Below are 20,388 nucleotides of genomic sequence, written 5' to 3'. Positions count from 1 at the left end.
AGCAAGTGTGCCCTCGACATCTTCTTAGCTTAAAAAGATAATTCTAGTTTATCATGGTTCTATGTAATGTAACTATCCTAAATGAAGTAATGACTTTTCAATCCTATTTATGAGTGAATAAATAATGTTTTCCAAGGTGCATATTTATTTCTAACAGAAACTTTAGCTTTCTTTTCTAAAAACACAGCAAAGGTTCATCAGGCTTTTGTAGGTAAAAGCCAAAACCATTTAAAGAATTGTTGTCAAGCAGGCAATGCCTCCTTGACCATATGTATTTTTATTGAGAAAAAAATCCTTCAGGACAGAATTAAGTTATGAGATATTGGTAACCAAAAAATTCTGCTAATCCATTATTCTCCATAAGAAATCCTTTTGTCTACAAATCACAAATTCTTCCTTCTGTCTGCTCCAATGTCCTCATGCAAAATCAACAACCATGCAATACATCCTTCCTTAATCCCCTTAGAACCCTTTTTTGTCCAATAGCAGGCATCCCCTAGGCCTAGACAGTACAGCACATGCACAACAGACAAAAGGGAGGTTGTTGCCACTGGTGGGTGAAACCAGAACTAGGGGGCATGGCCTCAAAATAAGGGGGAGTAGATTTAGGACTGAGTTGAGGAGGAACTTCTTCAACCAAAGGGTTGTGAATGTGTGGAATTCCCTGCATGTGAAGTAGTTGAGGCTACCTCATTAAATGTTTTTAAGGCAAAGATAGATAGATTTTTGAACAGTAAAGGAATTGAGGGTTATGGTGAACGGGCAGATAAGTGGAGCTGAGTCCGCGAAAAGATCAGCCATGATCTTATTGAATGGCAGAGCCGGCTCGAGGGGCCAGATGGCCTACTCCTGTTCTTCTAGAAATCATAGAAACCTTATAGTACAGAAAGAGGCCATTTGGCCCATTGAATCTGTACCGGCTACAATCCCACCCAGGCCCTATCCCCATATCCCTACATTATATTACCTATTAATCCCGCTAACCTACACATCTCAGGACCTAAAGGGCAATTTTAGACTGGCCAATCAATGTAACCCGCATATCTTTGGACATGTTCTTGAGACATGTTCTTGCTGACCATTCTGTCCTGTTGCTGCTGATCTGACTGTTTTATATAGTTCTTATCATCTTCTGCAGACATAACTTAGTCACCCAATGCCCCACTCACACGGCCTCATCTCCAGACCAAGTTAGCCCTAAAGACCTTTACTTTGATACCTAATGGCTCAACACATCCACACTGTCAACAGCACTCTAGGCCAACCTGATCTCTTTTCACATTGTTCCAGTCCAGCAGGTTCTAAATTCTGCTTCAAACTGCTCCTGCTGACTTTGGACTAAGATTCACGCTATAGTAAGATCAGCAATACAAGGCCTAAGTGATGCAATGACTTTAAGATGATTACCACTGGCCCAAAGCTCACTAATTGTAAAAAATGCCAGAAATTTCACAAGACAGCAAACAAAAATTATAGGATTTTACAACACAAAGGAGGCCATGTGGCCCATCATGTGTGACTGGCTCCCGAAAGAGCTGCCCAGCTAGTCCCATTCTCCAGTCTATCTCCATAGCTCTTTGAATTCATCACTTTTAAATGTGTATCTAGCTCTTTTTTGAAATCTCCTATGGAATCCACCTCTGTCACTCATCCCTGGCAACACATTCCAAATCCCAACGACTACCTGAGTAAAGAAGTTTCTCCTCATCTCATTCCTCGCTCTCTTGTCAGCATCTTAAAATTGTGGCGCCTGGTCATTGACATATTAACTGGAGGAAACAGAATACCCTTCTTTGCCCTGCCAAAATTGTTCATAATTCTGAACACCTCAATAAGGTCACATCTTCCTTGCTCCAAGGAGAATAGGGTTAATTTCTCTAATCTTTTCTTGTATCTAAAATTCCTCACTCCTGGTATCATTCTGGCAAATCTCCTCTGCACTCTCTCTAGGGCTTTAACTTCCTTTCTAAAATAAGGTGCCCTCAACTGAACACAATATCCAAACATGATCTTACCAATGATTTGTAGAGATGTACCATCACTTCCTTATAGTTTTATACTCTATGCCTCTATTTATAAATTCAAGGATCCTATAAGCTTTCTTAACTGTATCAACTTGCCTGGCCACCTTCAGGGGATTATGTGCTTGAACCTCGAGGTCCCAGTGCTCCTGTACTCCCCTCAAAGTTGTATCATTGAGTCTGTATTGTTTTCCCATGTTTCTTCGAAAAAGATGCATTACCTCACATTCTTTTGCATTGAAATTCATCTGTCAGGTGTGTGATCATTTGGCCAACTTGTCAATGTCCCTCTGAAGTCACTCAGCATCATCCTCACAATTCACTATTCTCCCTAGTTTAGTATCATCGACAAATTTAGAGATTTTGCCCTCAACATTCATCTCTAAATTGTTTATATAATTCAGAAAAACCAAGAGTCCCAACACTGATCCTTGGGGGACACCACTTTCACCTCATCTCCATTCTGAGAAATGCCCACCCATACCCATGCTCTGTTTTCTATCTCTTAGCCAAAGTCTAAACCACGCTGCCAAAGGCCCAATCCTAAACATTTCTAATGCTAAAATGGACTATGAAAGGAAGCTAGCTGAAAACATAAACACTGACACCAAAAATTTCTACTAGCATATAAAGAGGAAGAGAATAATGGAAGTAGATGGTGACCCTTTACAGGATGGAAATGATGGGCTAATTAATAATGGGAAGCTCAGAGATAGCAGAAGTACTGAACCAACACTTTGTCTCTGTCTTCACAGGAGAAGATAATAATTCTGTCCCAAAAACTGCAGTTAATACAGCGGAATTGGTGAAATTACTATCACCAGAGGGTACTCAATAAACTGAAGGGTTTTAAAATAAAATCTCTGGGACCTGATGGCCTCCCTTGGGTGTTAGAGGAGGTGACAGCAGAGATAATGGTTGCATTAGTAATGATATTCCAAAATTCCCTGGATTCTGGAAAGGCACTGGTGAACTGGAAACATTCAAGAAAGGAGCGAGGCAAAAAGTAGGAAACTACACGCCAGTCAGCTTGACCTCTGTGGTGGGAAAGTTGTTGGAGTCAATCATTATGGAGGAGGTGATTGACCATCTGGAAAAGCAATTCACCAGTGCCAGCATGATTTTGTGAAGGGCAAGTCTTGTTTGACAAACCTATGAGAGTTCTTTGAGGATGTAACCAGCAAGGAGATAAAGGGGATCCTGGGGATATGATCTATCTGGACTTCCAGATGGCATTTAATAAGGTGCCACACAAGAGACTGATCCAGAAGTTTAGATCCTAAGTGGGTGGGGGTAGAGTAATGGCTTGGATTGAGGACTGACTCACAGAAAGCAGAGGCTTAGGATAAGTGGGTCCTTCTCCAGTTGGCGATCTGTAACTAATGGGGTCCCGCAGAGTTCAGTCTCGGACCACAACTAGTTGCAATTTATATTAATGATCTACAGGCAGGGACAGAGTGTAACGTAGCAAAATTTGCTGATGGCATAAAAATTGGTGAGAAAGCAGGCTGTGATGAGGAGATTAAAAAGTTTACAAATTGATATTGACAGGCAAGGGAATGGGCCAGCATCCGGCAGATGGAGTTTAATGTGGATAAATGTGAGATTATCCATTTTGGCCAGAAAAATAAAAAGGCAAATTACTATTTAAATAGAAAACAGATTCAAAAGGCGTCTGTGCAGAAGGATTTGGGTGTCCCTGTGCATGAGTCTGAGAAAGAGGATATGCAGGTGCAGAATGTTATAGGGAAGACAAATGGAATCTCAGCATTTATTACAAAGCGTCTAGAGTATAAAAATAGTGAAGTGTTGTTACAACTGTATAAGGCATTGGTGAGTTGAAGTATTGTGTTCAGTTTTGGTCACCTTCGAGGAAGAATGTGGTGGCACTGGAGGTGGTTCAGAAGAAGTTCACTAGATTGATTCCAGGTTTGAATGGGCTATTATAAGAGGAGGCTTGGGCTTGTACTCGCTGGAATACAGAGGAATGAGGGAGGAATTTGATTGAGGTATATAAAATACTCAATGGGATTATAAAGTAAATGTTAACCTAATGCTTCCCCTTCTAGAAGACTCTAGGACAACAGGTCATAGTTGTGGATTAAGGGGAGGTTCCAAGACAGAGATAAGGAGAAGCTATTTTTCACAGAGGGTTGTGAATTTATGGAGCTCACTGCGCCAGTGTGCAGTGGATGTAGAATCAATGGATTCAAGAAAGAGATAGATAAATATTTGATCAAATGCAGAATAAAAGGCATTGGGGAAAAGGCAGGGAAGCGGAGTTAGGATGAAATGGAGATCAGTCATGATCATATAGAATGGCAGAGCAGGCTCCAAGAGCTGTATTTCATCCTCTTGCTCCTAATTCCTATGTTCCTAATGTGCTGACTATCCTGTCATGTGGCAGCATGTCAAATGCTTTCAGAAAGTCCAAACATACAACACCCATAGCACTACCCTCATCCACTGCCTGTGTCACCTCGTCAAAGAACTCAAATTAAATTTGTCAAACATGACCTGCCCTTGACAAAGCCATGTTGACCGTCTAGTATTAACAGAATTACAGAAACTTTAAACAGTACTCAATACTGGCCAAGTTAGTGACTCTAAAAGAAACAAGGCATGAAATGTCATATTTATTCCAAAACAAAATAAATTGCAAAAATTGCAAATGGCAAGTAACATTCTGTAATATTTCCCAAAAAAGAAAAATATAGTAAACTGGCAGTGAAATCTTGAAATGTACAAATCTGTGCAGATATAATCCCCAAAGTACTCTAAGGATTAAAAATATCACAGATGGTGGTGGAAGTGAGAGACATATGCATAAGTATGAAAAAAGAGATAGGTGAAAGATGGAAAAGAAAGAAAGCGGAAGGAAACAAATACTGGAATAATATTAAAAAGATTTATCCAGAAGCTACTCCACATAAGAACAACTGATGTGGTTAGATGGGGATTTAAAGTATTCATCATCTGTGGTAGGATTTTGACTATCATTGTCCTTTAACTGTAAAAAAAAAAGCAAGATACATCTGGTGAAAGTTCACAGAACTAAAACTTAACAATTTCACAATTTTCCACAGATGCTGCTAGAGTATTTCCTGCATTTTCTATTTTTATTCTTTAACAAATACTGTTCCAAATGTTGCCACCACTGACCAGTTCAATTCCTCCAGTGATCCATATTCCACTGCTATTTCTTCATAGAGTGTAAAGCAATGTTACGAGTGATACACAAATGGTTTGCTGTCTAGTAAAACTGTTGTGCAAAATGAAAAACAACACTAAAAGGTGAACATTGCAAAGATTTCACAACAATTGACCTCAAACAACATGCTTTGAAAGCCAATCAATGTTGTTCATTTTGCATTTTCACCAGTACAACCCAGAGGCAAATCTAATCTGTTAGATGTCAGTTGTGCATGGAATGATGTTATGCTGACAAACTCATCTGCCAACAGGACCATTATTAATCCCACCCTTGTGAGAAAACACTAAATACACTGTGGGTGACACAGTTACTTAGTTCTTTGTTAAGTTGGTTTTCCAGGGATCTGAAAGTAGAAAATCTCAGGCCTGCCTGTCAGTCAAATTTAACTGCCACAGAAATTCTCAGTTGGATCACTAGATAAAACTACTTAGGAGGAATACTTTGCCTCGATTTCTGATTGAGAATTTGTAATGAATGGAGAGGTTAGTGTTGTGAAAAAACTAAAACCATTAAATATGCACCAACTGGCAGATTCCATCAAATACTTAAAGGAAGTGTATGTGAAAGGCAGCATCAGACCAGCATTTGTGGAATTCAGATTTACAGATTGTGCCAGAGGATTGGAGAAGCTCAGATATTATTTACAAAAAAATTGTAGCAAGATGCCAGTTAGGGAATTATAACTAGATGATTCATCACTGGTAGTAGCAATTTTGCAAGGTATTACTGATGCTTGCCTGTAGAGCATAAAGGTTATTCAGAACTTACATAGTGTTGGAAGTGACAGATTTCCTGTCTTTGGTGGGGGGATAGGGGGCAAGTGAATTTTTCCAAATTAAATGAAACAGCTTTCAGTACATATCCAATGGATAAATTTGATTTTCCAAAGTACCACTTTTGAGATTTCTAAGAACATAAGAAATAGGAGCAGGAGTAGGCCATCTAGCCCTTCGAGCCTGCCCCGCCATTCAATAAGATCATGGCTGATCTGTCGTGGCTCAGTTCCACATTCCCACCCTCTGCCCATAACCCTTAATCCCCTCGCTTATCAAAAGCCCATCACCCCGCGTCTTAAAAATATTTAGCGAGGCAGCCTCCACCACTTCAACGGGCAGAGAATTCCAGAGATTCACCACCCTTTGAGTGAAGAAGTTCTTCCTCAACTCTGTTCTAAACCGCCCCCCCTTTATCTTGAGGCTGTGCTCCCTAGTCCTACTGTCCTTTCTGAGCGGGAAGAGTCTCTCCACCTCTATCCTATCCATCCCATTCATCATCTTATATGTCTCAATGAGATCTCCCCTCATTCTTCTAAACTCTAACGAGTACAAGCCTAGTTTATTCAGCCTCTCCTCATAGCTCAACCCCCTCAACTCCGGCATCAGCCTAGTAAACCTCCTCGGCACTCCCTCCAAGGCCAAAATATCCTTGCGTAAGTGCGGCGACCAAAACTGCACACAGTAAAGAGGCCTAAAGAGGCCAAACATGGATTTTAATGCCAAGCAGGTTGAAAACTGGTTTGGCAATGGAGACTAGGTGGCAATGATAAGCAGCTAAGAGTAATGACGAGGGAATCTATTGCCAATACACCACTTCATGAATGTGGGAAACAGCAAACTTCCCTTAATATTGTACTATTTGAACATTACTGAAGAGATAAATCACACTAAAAAGAATACTGGTGCATTAAATGTTTGGTCAAATTAATTAAATAATTAGCATTTAATATGATGGATGTTTAGTAATGCATACGGCACATAGAAACGAGTACCACATAACTATAACATACAAAATAATACCGAGAGGAGGTGATAGCATAGTAGTAATATTGTCTAAGCAAGTGGGCGAGGGTCTGGCGGATGGAGTAAAATGTTGATAAATGTGAGGTCATCCATTTTGGTAGGAATACCAGCAAAATGGGCTATTATTTAAATAGTAAAAAATTGCAGCATGCTGCTGTGCAAAAGGACCTGGGTGTTCTTGTGCAGGAAGCTCAAGGAGTTGGTTTGCAGGTGCAGCAGGTAATTATACAGTAAATGGCAGAACCCTAAAGAGTACTGATAGGCAAAGGGATCTGGGCGTATAGGTACAAAGGTCACTGAAAGTGGCAATGCAGGTGGAGAAGGTAGTCAAGAAGGCATATGGCATGCTTGCCTTCATCGGCTGGGTATTGAGTTTAAAAATTGGCAAGTCATGTTGCAGCTTTATAGAACCTTAGTTCGGCACACTTGGAATATAGTGTTCAATTCTGGTCGCCACACTACCAGAAGGATGAGGAAAGGGCACAGAAAAGATTTACCAGGATGTTGCCTGATATGGAGGGCATTAGCTACGAGGAGAGGTTGGAAAAACTTAGTTTGTTCTCACTGGAATGACGGAGGTTGAGGGGCGACCTGATAGAAGTGTACAAGATTATAAGAGGCATGGACAGATTGGACAGTCAGAAGCTTTTTCCCAGGGTGGAAGAGTCAATTACTAGGGGGCACAGGTTTAAGGTGCAAGATGCAAGGGGCAAGGTTTAAAGGAGATGTTCGAGGCAGATTTTTTACACTGAGAGTAGTGGGTGCCCAGAACTCGTTGCTGGGGGAGGTAGCAGAAGTGGATCCTGTAGTGACTTTTAAGGGGCGTCTTGACAAACATACAAATAGGATGGGAATAGAGGGATATAGTCCCTGGAAGGATAGGGGGTTTTAGTTCAGTTGGGCAGCATGATCAGTGTAGGCTTGGAGGGCCAAAGGGCCTGTTCCAATGCTGTAATTTTCTTTGTTCTTAAGAAGGCAAATGGAATTTAGTCCTTCATGCTAGAGGGATGGCGTTTAAAAACAGCGAGGTTATGTCGCAGCTGTATAAGGTGCTGGTGAGGCCACACCTGGAGCACTGTGTACAGTTTTGGCTTCCTTACTTGAGAAAGGATATACTGGCACTGAAGAGGGTGGAGGAGATTCACTAGGTTGATTCCAAAGTTGAGTGGGTTGGCTTATGAGGAGAGACTGACTAGACTGGGGCTATACTCATTAGAATTCAGAAGAATGAGGGGAGATCTTATAAAAACATATAAGATTATGAGGGGAATAGATAAAATAGAAGCAGGGAAGTTGGTTCCGCTGGCAGGTGAAACTAGAACTCGTGAGCATAGCCTCAAAATAAGGGGAAGCAGATTTAGGACTGAGTTGAGGAGGAACTTCTTCATACAAAAGGTTGTGAATCTGTGGAATTCTGTGCCCAGTGAAGCAGTTAAGGCTACCTCATTGAATGTTTTTAAGGCAAGGATAGATAAATTCCAATAAAGGAATTAAGGGTTATGGTGAGCAGGCGGGTAAGTGGAGCTGAGTCCACAAAAGATCAGCCATGATCTTATTGAATGGTGGAGCAGGCTTGGGGGTCAGATGGCCTACTCCTGCTCCTAGTTTTTATGTTCTTATATTAAGGGGTCAGCAATCGTGATGTCCAGGCTAATGCTCTGGAAAAACAGGTTCAAATCCCTGGTGGTATCTAAACTTAATTAATAAATCTGAAATTAAAATGAAATAGTGACCGTGAAACAATTGACATAGAAATCCTGACTGATTCACTAATGCCCATCTGCTGTCCTTACCCATTCTGGCCTACCTGTGACTTTAAACCACAGCAAAGTGATTCACTCTTAAATATTCTCTGAAATGGCTACAGAAAAGTCCAAAAGGACTGAAACTGGAAGACCACCTGGCAAACAGCAGCATACCAAACCATTCCGAACCCTCAAAGTCCTTCTTATTAATAAATGGGGCTTGTGTCAAGAACAGTCGCACAGGCTGAAGAAACAGCCTCACATGGTCATACTTCCTAACCTATGGACTCACAATCAGTAAGGATAGTTAACAACACCTCCTCCACGATTACCTTTAATACTGGTGCTCTGCAAGGCTGTGTCCCCAGCCCCTCACTATATTCCTATGACTGTGTGGCCAAATTCCCCTCCAACTCCATTTTCAAGTTTGCTGATGACATCATTGTAGTAAGTCAGATTTCAAACAATGATGAAATGGAAGAAAAAGATTGAGAATCTGGTGGAATAGTGCAATGACAATAATCTCTCCCTTGATGTCAGTAAAATGAAGTAGTCATCCATCAACTTCAGGAAATGTAGTGGAGGGTATGCCTCTGTCTACATTAATGTGAAGAAGTAGAGATGGTTGACAGGTTCAAGTTCTTAAGTGTTCAGATGATCAATCTGTCCTGGACCCTCCATGCCAATTCTACAGTTCAGAAAGCTCACCAAAGCCTCTATTTCCTCAAAAGGCTAGGGAAATTCAGCATGTCCATTATGACTCTCACCAGTTTTTACAGATGCACCATAGAAAGCTATCCATTTGTATCACAGCATGGTATGGCTCCTGCTCTGACCAAGACTGCAAGAAGCTACAAAGATCTGTGAATGTAACCCATTCCATCATGCAAACCAGCCTCCACTGACACTGTCAACACTTCCCACTGCCTCAGAAAAGCAGCCAGCAGTATCAAGGACACCATGCACCCCAGACATACTCTCCTCCGCTTCTTCCATTGGGGAAAAAGATACAAAAGTACGAAAACATATACAGACTCAAGAACACCTCCTTCTCTGTTATCATCATACTTTTCAGTGGTTCTACATATATTATACCAAAACACTAAATGCATTCAAAGAGGCAGCTAAATATAGCAACTGGAGTGAATGGGATCAAAGGTTATGGGGAGAAAGCAAGAGTAGGCTATTTAGTTGGACGATCAGCCAGGATCATGATGAATGGTGGAGCAGGCTCAAAGGGCCAAATGACCTCCTCCTGCTCCTATCTTTCTATTCAACTTACCTGTAGTTGCAACACTATATCTTGCACCCTATCCTTTTCCCCTATGTACATCACGAGGGGTGCGTTTTGCCTGTCTAGCGTCGAAGAAACAATAATTTTCACTGTATCTCAGTACGTGCGATGATAAAACAAATCAAATCTACTCACCAAATCATACCTTACAGACAATGTTCCAATACCACCATCACCATCTCTGGGTATGTCCTGTCCCACCAACAGGGCAGACGAGAGGTGGCAGCAAAGTGGTAAACAGTCAGGAGGAAGTTGCCCTGGAAGTCTTCAACATTGACTCCAGACCCCATGAAGTCTCATGACATCATGTTAAATATGGAGAAGGAAACTCCATGTTGATTATAACCCACTGTTAATCCCCACTCCCCTGCAATGTCCCTAAGCTGTGAATCAGTAATCATCAACACTGAACATCACTTGGAAACAGCAATAATTGCGGGAAGGGTACAATATCCATCACTAAGAATGGTTCGATAGCAACATTACTGACCCAACTGGCTGTTTCCTAAAGGCATAAGTTACTAGACTGGGGCTGTGACAGGGGGTGAATGAATAAACCTACTCCCCCTGCCTCATCCTAACAAATGTAGCCATTGGTAGCGGTGGCCACTGCACAGTGCTTGTGGGGCCAAGGTCTCGCTTTCACACTGAGGATACCCTCAATAGATTGTATGCCATTACCATGGCGTTAAATGGGATAGACTCTGAACAGATTTGGCAGCTCAAAACTGGGCATCCGTGAATCGTTGTAGGCCGTCAGCAGCAATAGAACAGTATTCAACCACAATCTATAACAAATCTCTCAATCCACCATTACTACCAAACCAAAGGATCAGTTCTAGTTCAATGAAGAGTGCAGAAGGATATGCCCAAAGCAGCATAGGTATACCTAAAAATGAGGTGCCAACTTCATTTTCAGGGCAGCACAGTGGAATAGTGAATAGCACTGTTGCCTCACAGCGCCAGGAACCCAGGTTCAGTTCTGGCCTCAGGTCACTCTCTGTACGCAGTTTGCACATTCTCCCCATGTTTGCTCGAGTTTCCTCCAGGTTTTCCAGTTTACTCCCACAGTCAAACGATGTATGGGTTAGGTTGATTGACCGTGCTAAATTGACCCTAGTGTTGGGGGATTAGCAGGTTAAATATGGGAGGTCACAGGAATAGGGCCTGTGTGGGACTGAGGCCAGTGCAGACGCGATGGGCTGAATGGCCTCCTTCTGCACTGTTGGGATTGTATGATTCTAACCTGGTGAAGATATAACAAAGGACTACTTGCATGCCAAACATTAGATGCAGTACGTGATAGACATATGTGTCCTTAATTTGGCAGCAATTAACTATGTTAAGTAGGCTGAAGAATCCTTGTTGTGGAAAATGAAAAAAAATCACAGCGATGTACTCCAGACTGCTCTTCTGAGATTGGGATCATTGCAAACTGAGCAGTCTGATCTGGCTGACAGAGTGGATGGCAACCCCAGCTTCAACAAAGTTTGGAAGGTTGAAGTCTATCTTGAACAAGGAGATGCCTAGTATGGATATAACAGGCTAGTGGTCATGGTCCTGGAGTGGCAACCTGGAAATGGTGAAATCAAATCTTACTATAGCAAGTCAGCAAATCTTTTAAATTATGGCTGCACTAAAAATAACCCCAAAAATTTTCAGGTCATCACTAATGCTCTTTTGGGAATAAGCCTGCCACATCACCCGGCCTGGCCTACACAACAGTCACACACTGTGATTTACTCATATTAGTGTCAGGCAAATTCAGGTTAGGCAATAAATGTAGCCTTGTCAGAATGGCTCAAATTCCGACAAAAATGTATTAAAGAAACTACTGTATAGCCAGCCTCCAAGGATGGAAAGCATTGACATCAAAACGGAGGGACATCGTAATGTTGCACATCTTTAAGATGTAGGGACATAGAAAGATCATTAGTTACATTTTTGAAATAATGAATGAATAACTGAAAAGCTTAGAGTTATGAAAGAAAGCAGGAAACTAAATATGAGATTGGCAACAGTGATGACGTGACAGGCAATGACAAAACGGAACGATACAAATGGCCATTTTACCTCAAGCCATTAAGACAACATTCAAGAAAGGAAAATAAGAGGCGTAAATAATAACCGGCTACCGACATTGCATAGTATCCTTCAATTCAACATGTGCGACAACAGTGAATTTTAATATTAGTTTTTCAGAAACAGGATTTTGGTCATCAATAACATTCCTGCAGCCACATTCCCAATAACTGCTCCCAAGTTCTGCTGCGATAGTTATGTGCCTCTTTCTGCTATGGAAACATCTTTACTTTAAACCAACTGTGCACGTGCAGTTCATAATTTTTTATAAATGCCAGTGCTGTTTCTAATGACAGGATAGGTCCACATAGACAAGTGGTAACGAGGTCAGCTATACAAAGACAGGTAGACACACTTCAGCTCATCAGCTGGCTGACAGAGGGCTTTTTTGGCTGCTATGATGGCGGCATTTATTTGAAGGCAGAAGTGGCACTGTCAAAATGTGGTTATGTGTGTGGCCTTGGAGCACAGCTGTGTTGCTCCCTTCACTTTAGAGGTCTGTTGTCATTAGCCCTCCAGCATTATAAGTGAGGCTAGCATTGAGGGGGTCTGGAAACATACTTGATGGAGAACAGTATCTGATATATAATCTGTTGGAATTTATTTCCTCCATGTAGGAAAAATTCAACACCATCATTTTTGTTCCCAAAAAAAACTGTTAAAAATTTGCTCTACACGGATCTATTTGAACTTCAAAACTAGGAAGCATCCGCCAGGAATATAATTATCAATGGCATACTGATTTGTTTTTGCCTCATCAGCCAGGATGTCGTACATTTTCAAGTTTTTGAAATAGACAATACTCTTTAAATATTTAGATTTTTTCTTCAAGAACTTCGACATTTTTGAAAACATGAATATTCAAAAAATGTTCGTAAGATGGTGATACAAATGTGAGCAATCTCTGCTTTCATCTATTGGAAGCACCAGGAACTTTGTTAATATGCTTAGAAATGTTATGTAGAGATATTTATAATAACATAGTTTTTAGGACCTCCTAAAGCGATATCAACTCCTCAAGATCAAAGATATTAAGGCAGCCCCATAAAATATAATTTTTTTGTAGTTTTTATTACAGAACAAAGTGGAATCTCACAGCAGTAAAGAACTCCAATCATTGAGGCTTGCAGCTGTGTAAGACCATTAAAGTACTCAACCCCCTTCAAGCTGAATCCTGCTATGCTAATTAAAATCCATCTGCACACAGCTTTTCACTTAGTGCTTTTGTAGACAAAAGTCATGTTGCACCTGAAATTCTCATACTACCTAAATATGCAGAGGAGCTCTGCCTTGCTAATGGCAAAACCTCATCAGTTAGAGGACTCAGGGGCAATTAGAACTATTGCATTTTAATTGGAAAACAATTCATGGGAAGGCAAAGATGAAATGAGTCTCTTTCATGCAAACATACTATACATATGTGATCTAAGAAAATACAGCATAAATCACAAAAGGTTTCAGCGGTGCTTAATTTTTGTATTACATTCTAAAATTCAGTTAGCACTGTTGTGCCATAGATTTAATAAATCTTTATCAAAAGGATCCTGTCCTAAAAATTCTGTCATTAAATAATGATTGCTCTCTTTTTTAATCTGTTGCTGCCATTAACATATTTCAAAAACAAGATAATGGCCACACCAAATGAAAGCATTCCTAATTTTCTACAACCACAAGTTGCTGGAGGTGACCAAATACAAGTTTTTGTCCATAATAAAATTTAATACCATGGCTTACATAAATGTTAAAATTATTGATTTAAATTTCTAGTTATTATTTTATAAAGTACCTTTGTTCGCAACAGATTTAAGCTTTCTCTCAGCCCATCCACAGTATTGCAGTGGACCTTTTAGACTGACTGATATAGATTCTGACACAAGGCCACTTTATCCATATGCAACATGAAATTCTTCCCACAATGAAAATTACAGCAATTTTCAACCATTATGCTGCCTTCTTGAAGTTATGTGCCATTAAGAAAGCCTGGCAGTGTTGCTGCATAAAAACCCAACTACTTAGTCAAAAAGGAATTGATCTTACCTTATCATCGATGTCACTCTCACTGTCACACTGTTGGAAAAAGAAAAATGATTAATTAGTTCCAAGTCAAAAAGCACATTTCAAAACTATAGAACTGAAAGTTTAGTCATCTCTGAGGTAGTAAAACAATTAACAGGTCGGTTTAGTGAACAGTAAAGAAAACCTTTCTAAGATATCAGATTGGGTTCTGAAACAGGGCCAGAAAGAAAAAGCGTGTTAAGTTATATTGCCTCACTTTTACATAAAAGATGGGAGCATGAGGTGGCCATTTGGCTCTTTAAGCCTGTTCTGCCATTCATTACGATCATGGCTGATCATCCAACTCAAGAGTCTAATCCTGCTTTTTTCCCATAACCTGTTATCCCATTTGCTCCAAGTGCTGTATCTAGCCACCTCTTGGAAACATTTAATTTATTTATACTCAGGTGCTGTTGTAAGGGCACTCCTGCCACTGTTTTTTAAGCTAAGACAGTGCTTGTTGACAAACTAGTCAATTGTGACACTGTCATAGTCTGGTACTCCTAATTCAGATGTTTATACTTATAATTCCTGATTTCACTGGCTAACAAGCACAAGCGGCAACCCTGACTGATAATTTTTTCCTAGGCAATGAGACCTGAGGCGAATTGTGCTCCAACTCCACCAACTGAGGTTAGCTAATTTAGGACACAAACAGATGAAGAAGATTTGGGAACTTCCTGATCTGTATGTCCTACTCATTAACATAACACATTGTGGTCACTCACTAAGTAACTAGGAAGCATTTACGTTGTTTAAGAAGGGTGCCAGGCAAAAGGCAGGGAATTATAGGCCGGTTAGTTTAACGTCTGTGGTAGGTAAAATGTTAGAATCCGTCATTAAGGAGGAAATTGCGAGGCATCTTGAAGGGAATTGCTTGATAGAGCAGACGCAGCACGGTTTCATTAAAGGGAAGTCGTGTTTGACAAATTTACTGGAGTTCTATGAGGATGTGTCTAGGGCGGTCGATAGAGGAGAGCCGGTGGATGTGGTCTTTCTGGATTTTCAGAAGGCGTTTGACAAAGTACCTCACAAGAAGTTATTGCAGAAGGTCAGGGGACTTGGAGTTGGGGGTAGGGTGTTAGCGTGGATAGAGGATTGGTTGTCAAATAGGAGGCAGAGAGTGGGGGTCAACGGGTGCTATTCGGATTGGCGGATGGTGACTAGTGGAGTGCCCCAGGGGTCGGTGCTGGGGCCTCAGCTTTTTACCATTTATATAGATGATCTGGAGGAGGGAACCGAGTGTAGGGTGTCGAAATTTGCGGATGACACCAAGATTGGGGGAACGGCAAATTGTGCGGAGGGTGTGGAGAGTCTGCAGAAGGATCTAGATAGGCTGGGCGAATGGGCCAGGAAATGGCAAATGGAATTTAATGTTGGCAAGTGTGAGGTGGTCCACTTTGGTAGGAAGAATGGTAGGAAGGACTATTACTTACGGGGCGAAAAACTGCAGCAGGCGACGGTGCAGAGGGACCTCGGGGTCCTTGTGCATGAGTCGCAAAAACCCAGCTTGCAGGTGCAGCAGGTGGTCAGGAAGGCGAATGGGATGCTGGCCTTCATAGCGAAGGGGATTGAATATAAAAGTAGGGAGGTCTTGCTGCAGCTGTATAGGGCATTGGTGAGGCCGCAGCTGGAGTACTGTGTGCAGTTTTGGGCGCCGCACCTGCGCAAAGATATTTTGGCCTTGGAGGGAGTGCAGAGGAGGTTTACTAGGCTGATACCAGAGTTGAGGGGGTTGAGCTATGAGGAGAGGCTGAATAAACTAAGCTTGTACTCGTTGGAGTTTAGAAGAATGAGGGGAGATCTCATTGAGACGTATATGATGATGAATGGGATGGATAGGATAGAGGTGGAGAGACTCTTCCCGCTCAAAAAAGACAGTAGGACTAGGGGGCACAGCCTCAAGATAAAGGGGGGGGCGTTTTAGAACGGAGTTGAGGAGGAACTTCTTCACTCAAAGGGTGGTGAATCTCTGGAATTCTCTACCCGTTGAAGTGGTGGAGGCTGCCTCGCTAAATATTTTCAAGAAGCGGGTTGATGGGTTTTTGATAAGAGAGGGGATTAAGGGTTATGGGGAGAGGGCCGGAAAGTGGAACTGAGCCATGACAGATCAGCCATGATCTTATTGAATGGTGGGGCAGGCTCGAAGGGCCAGATGGCCTACTCCTGCTCCTATTTCTTATGTTCTTATGTTCTTATTTACCCTCTGATCAATTTGGATTGAAACATTCACAATACTGTTACCCTGTTTAATAGAGAGGGGGATTAGCTAACCAGGCAATCTTTTAAAAAAAAGCAAAACTTTTCGTACACAATTGGAACATGAAATTAACTAAACATCTATTCAGACTCACGCTGCTCTGTTACCTGGTTGGCTGTAATCAGTGGCCTGACAGTGAAACCAAGCTTTTAGGAGTTAAGTCAACAGCACATCATGTAGATCACACTTAAATTACATCATGATGTCTGATATGTGGGAGGACTGGTATTTCACAAAAAAATTCCAGAGTAGATTATCAAAACAAAATTCTAGGCAAAAGAATGCAAAGTTTTTATCCTGCAGAGGTTTTGACTGGTTCCAATCTCCTACTCATTTGCTACATTACATTTCTGCACTGAATTTACACATAAATGAGGAACAAAAGTCACATTGTAACAAATCTCAATCAATATGATATACCACCTCCGCCACAGCTTATCGGCTGTCCTGCAATGACTAATTTGTGTCAGTTCTACAGAAGTACTTGGAGACAATCCAGTGACCCGAGCATCATAAAGATTGGATTCACCTCCTCCCTCCTAATGCAATTTGACCCCAAGGCTTTTGGGCATATAAAACAGTTCTACAGCCAAATTATACAGGCCCCACAAGTTAGGTTACAAGATATTCCTAAATTCTCAGGACTACTACGCATGTGAAGGCAATTTTTGTTGCTTAAAGAATTTATACAAAACTGCACCCTCTACAGTTCTGTTGTATGTTTTAAAGGAATCAACCTGGCTAATTGCAGCAAAATTAATTAACCACCCATACTTGCACCAGGTTGATTAATATAACAGCTCTTCTGAGAATGAAATGGCGGACATTCCAGCTATGCTGAAAGACAACCATTAATCAGGCTAGGACTAGCCATTTTTGATTCTTCATAAATGGATGGCACAAGTGCAAATTGCCAAGTTACAGTGATAGGTTCACCATAGGCAGAGCAATGTTATGGCTTAAATATCAAAGGTCATAGTCCTTGCTCATATCATCCTGTGCAATTTGAATGGAGTTCCTCCAGCCATGCTAGATGCTCTGTAGGATAGTACCACAACTACAGTAATAGTTATTTTTAGCCTATGGTTGTTAGGCCTGTTGGCAATGGCACAGCCATTCTTTATCCCAGATTGAAAGGAAATCACTGAAAGGTCATCTGAATGGAACACAAACGGTAGCCAAATTTGGCATATGCAAATTGATTTTGATTTATTATTGTCACATGTATTAGCATACAGTGAAAAGTATTGTTTCTTGCACGCTATACAGACAAAGCATACCGTTCGTAGAGAAGGAAAGGAGAGAGTGCAGAACGTAATGTTACAGTCAGAGCTTGGGTGCAGAGAAAGATCAACTTAATGCAAAGTAGGAAGCCATTTGAGACTTCTATTAGGTTAAATGGTGCATGTTCAAATTGTTACACACAATAAATTAATCTGGAGGTGGTTTACAGATTCAGAACTCGGATTTCCAGTAGTTTCCAGGTCAGATGTCTATAATGCAGCATAACCATACGATTAGTGACACTGAGCTGAAAGTCAAATTCAGAGATTTGACAGCTTTTCTTTCGATCAGAAATGGAATAGAGGGATACTTACAGCTAGTGCCAGCATTCCTCGAAAACCAAAAGTTGTTTTGTGCAATTTTCCTAAAGGAATACTGCAGGCTCATAAATATGCACGTTCACCAACATCCGCTTTTCTCCTCCAATCAAAACTGTGAATTTCAATATACCCAGAGAAGGTATTTTACCTTTTAATTTTCTTACACTGCAAGATAAATATAACTACATGTTCCATTGTGCATTTTCATCACAAAACTTGAAATTGGCATTTGATGGTGTGGAGCACAGAACTATTTTAAGGAAGTGTACAACCTTCCCAATAGGCAATATTTTAAATGCTTACTTGGAACTGAAATGTACTCAGCCTCTGGGAGGACAGTATAGACTGTTATGATAAATATTACTAATAATCAATGCATAGTTCAGCAATCCCAACACATGTACTTTAATATTAAATTCTTAGTCTTAAATTCTTCTCACCAAGGAGGATATCTGTTGGAGAGTTAAGAAAATAAATTTAAATTTGACTGCAGAAGGTCTGATCTTAGGAAATGCAATTTGTTAAAGAAAAGCTCACCAATGAGAGCTTTGAGTCTTAAAAGTAGCAATTCCTTTATTACATTTTCATAACACCGTACTGAATATATTTTATATGTGGGTAAGTTGTGGGCTTCACTAAAGCAATAGTTCACTTATGTCCTTGATTTGACTTCTGCATTGTTCAAGGTTTGAATGTTACTTTGAGTACAGACAGGCTTAAGGGCATATATTTACATAGGAACAGGAGAAGGTTGTTCAACTGTTCAAACCGGTTCAGCAATTTAATAGATTATAGTTAATCGATCTACTTCTTCAAACCTTAATTTTTCATACACAGTTTAGAAAAAATACTGTTGTAAAAGTCACAACATGGTTTTGCTAAAGGGAAATCTGTTTAACAAATTTATTAGAGCTTTTTGAGCATGAAAATAAAGTAAAGAAAAAACAGCTTATTGATTGGTCGACCCATGTTGGACGCGGTGGGCTCGAGGAGGAGTTCTTGGAATGCTGCCGGGATAGTTTCCTGGAACAGTGCGTGTTGGAGCCGACGAGGGAGAGAGCTATCTTGGATCTCGTGCTATGTAATGAGGCGGGTAGAATTAGGGACCTTGCGGTGAAGGATCCTCTTGGGGAGAGTGATCATTGTATGGTGGAGTTTCTGGTGCAGATGGAGGAGGAGAAAGTGGGTTCCCAGACACGCGTCCTTTGTTTGAATAGAGGGGAGTACGGTAGGATGAGAGAAGAATTGGCGAATGTGGACTGGGGGAGCGCGTTGGAGGGAGGGTCTGCTGAGGAGCAGTGGAGGATCTTTAAGGAGATCTTTCTTGGTGCTCAGCGGAAATTTATTCCGATGGTCAAAAAGGACAGTAGGAGGAGAGGTAATAAGCCGTGGATAACAAAGGAGGTGAAGGAAAGTGTTAAATTAAAAGCGGAGGAATTTAGAGTAGCTAAGAGTAGTGGGCGAGAAGAGGATTGGGAGAGGTTTAAATGTCAACAAAGATTGACAAAGAAGTTGACAAAGAAGGGTAGGAGAAACTATGAAGCTGGGCTTGCGCTTAATATAAAAAAGGATAGCAAGAGTTTTTATAAATATATAAAAAGGAAGAGGCTGGCTAGGGTGAACGTTGGTCCTTTAGAGGATGAGAAAGGGGACCTAGTGGTAGGGGATGGGGATATGGCTAAGGTATTGAATAACTTTTTTGTTTCTGTCTTCACGGAGGAGGACGTGAATAATTTGCCGGGTGTTAGCGATGGAAAGGTGGTAGGACTGGAGGGTCTTAATGACATTACTGTTACTAGAGAGGCGGTGCTCAACAGACTGGAGGGGCTGATTGTGGACAAGTCCCCAGGACCGGATGGAATGCACCCGAGGGTTCTGAAAGAAATGGCGGAGGTGATAGTGGATGCCTTGGTGGTTATTTTCCAGACGTCGCTGGATTCCGGGGAAGTGCCGGAGGATTGGAAAACGGCTAATGTTACGCCGTTGTTTAAGAAGGGTGCCAGGCAAAAGGCAGGGAATTATAGGCCGGTTAGTTTAACGTCTGTGGTAGGTAAAATGTTAGAATCCGTCATTAAGGAGGAAATTGCGAGGCATCTTGAAGGGAACTGCTTGATAGAGCAGACGCAGCATGGTTTCATTAAAGGGAAGTCGTGTCTGACAAATTTACTGGAGTTCTATGAGGATGTGTCTAGGGCGGTCGATAGAGGAGAGCCGGTGAATGTGGTCTTTCTGGATTTTCAGAAGGCGTTTGACAAAGTACCTCACAAGAGGTTATTGCAGAAGGTCGAGGGACATGGAGTTGGGGGTAGGGTGT

The 20,388-nt window shown here is 41.2% G+C and overlaps 1 protein-coding gene across 11 annotated transcripts in view; it reads right to left on the bottom strand.

Annotated features, from left to right (window-relative positions):
* Positions 1–20,388, bottom strand: part of fbrsl1 (fibrosin-like 1) — an 884,033-nt gene that overhangs the window by 201,320 nt on the left and 662,325 nt on the right. For all 11 annotated transcript variants that reach the window (XM_080208005.1, XM_080208014.1, XM_080208006.1 and 8 more), the window contains one exon: positions 14,193–14,222. In XM_080208005.1, coding sequence (XP_080064131.1) covers positions 14,193–14,222 — 30 coding nt within the window. The remainder of the gene's footprint in view (positions 1–14,192; positions 14,223–20,388) is intronic.

This window comes from Carcharhinus amblyrhynchos, chromosome 20 (assembly GCF_965287045.1).
Source record: "Carcharhinus amblyrhynchos chromosome 20, sCarAmb.v2.hapA, whole genome shotgun sequence".
NCBI lineage: Eukaryota > Metazoa > Chordata > Chondrichthyes > Carcharhiniformes > Carcharhinidae > Carcharhinus > Carcharhinus amblyrhynchos.
This window is presented reverse-complemented; position numbering and strand designations above follow the sequence as displayed.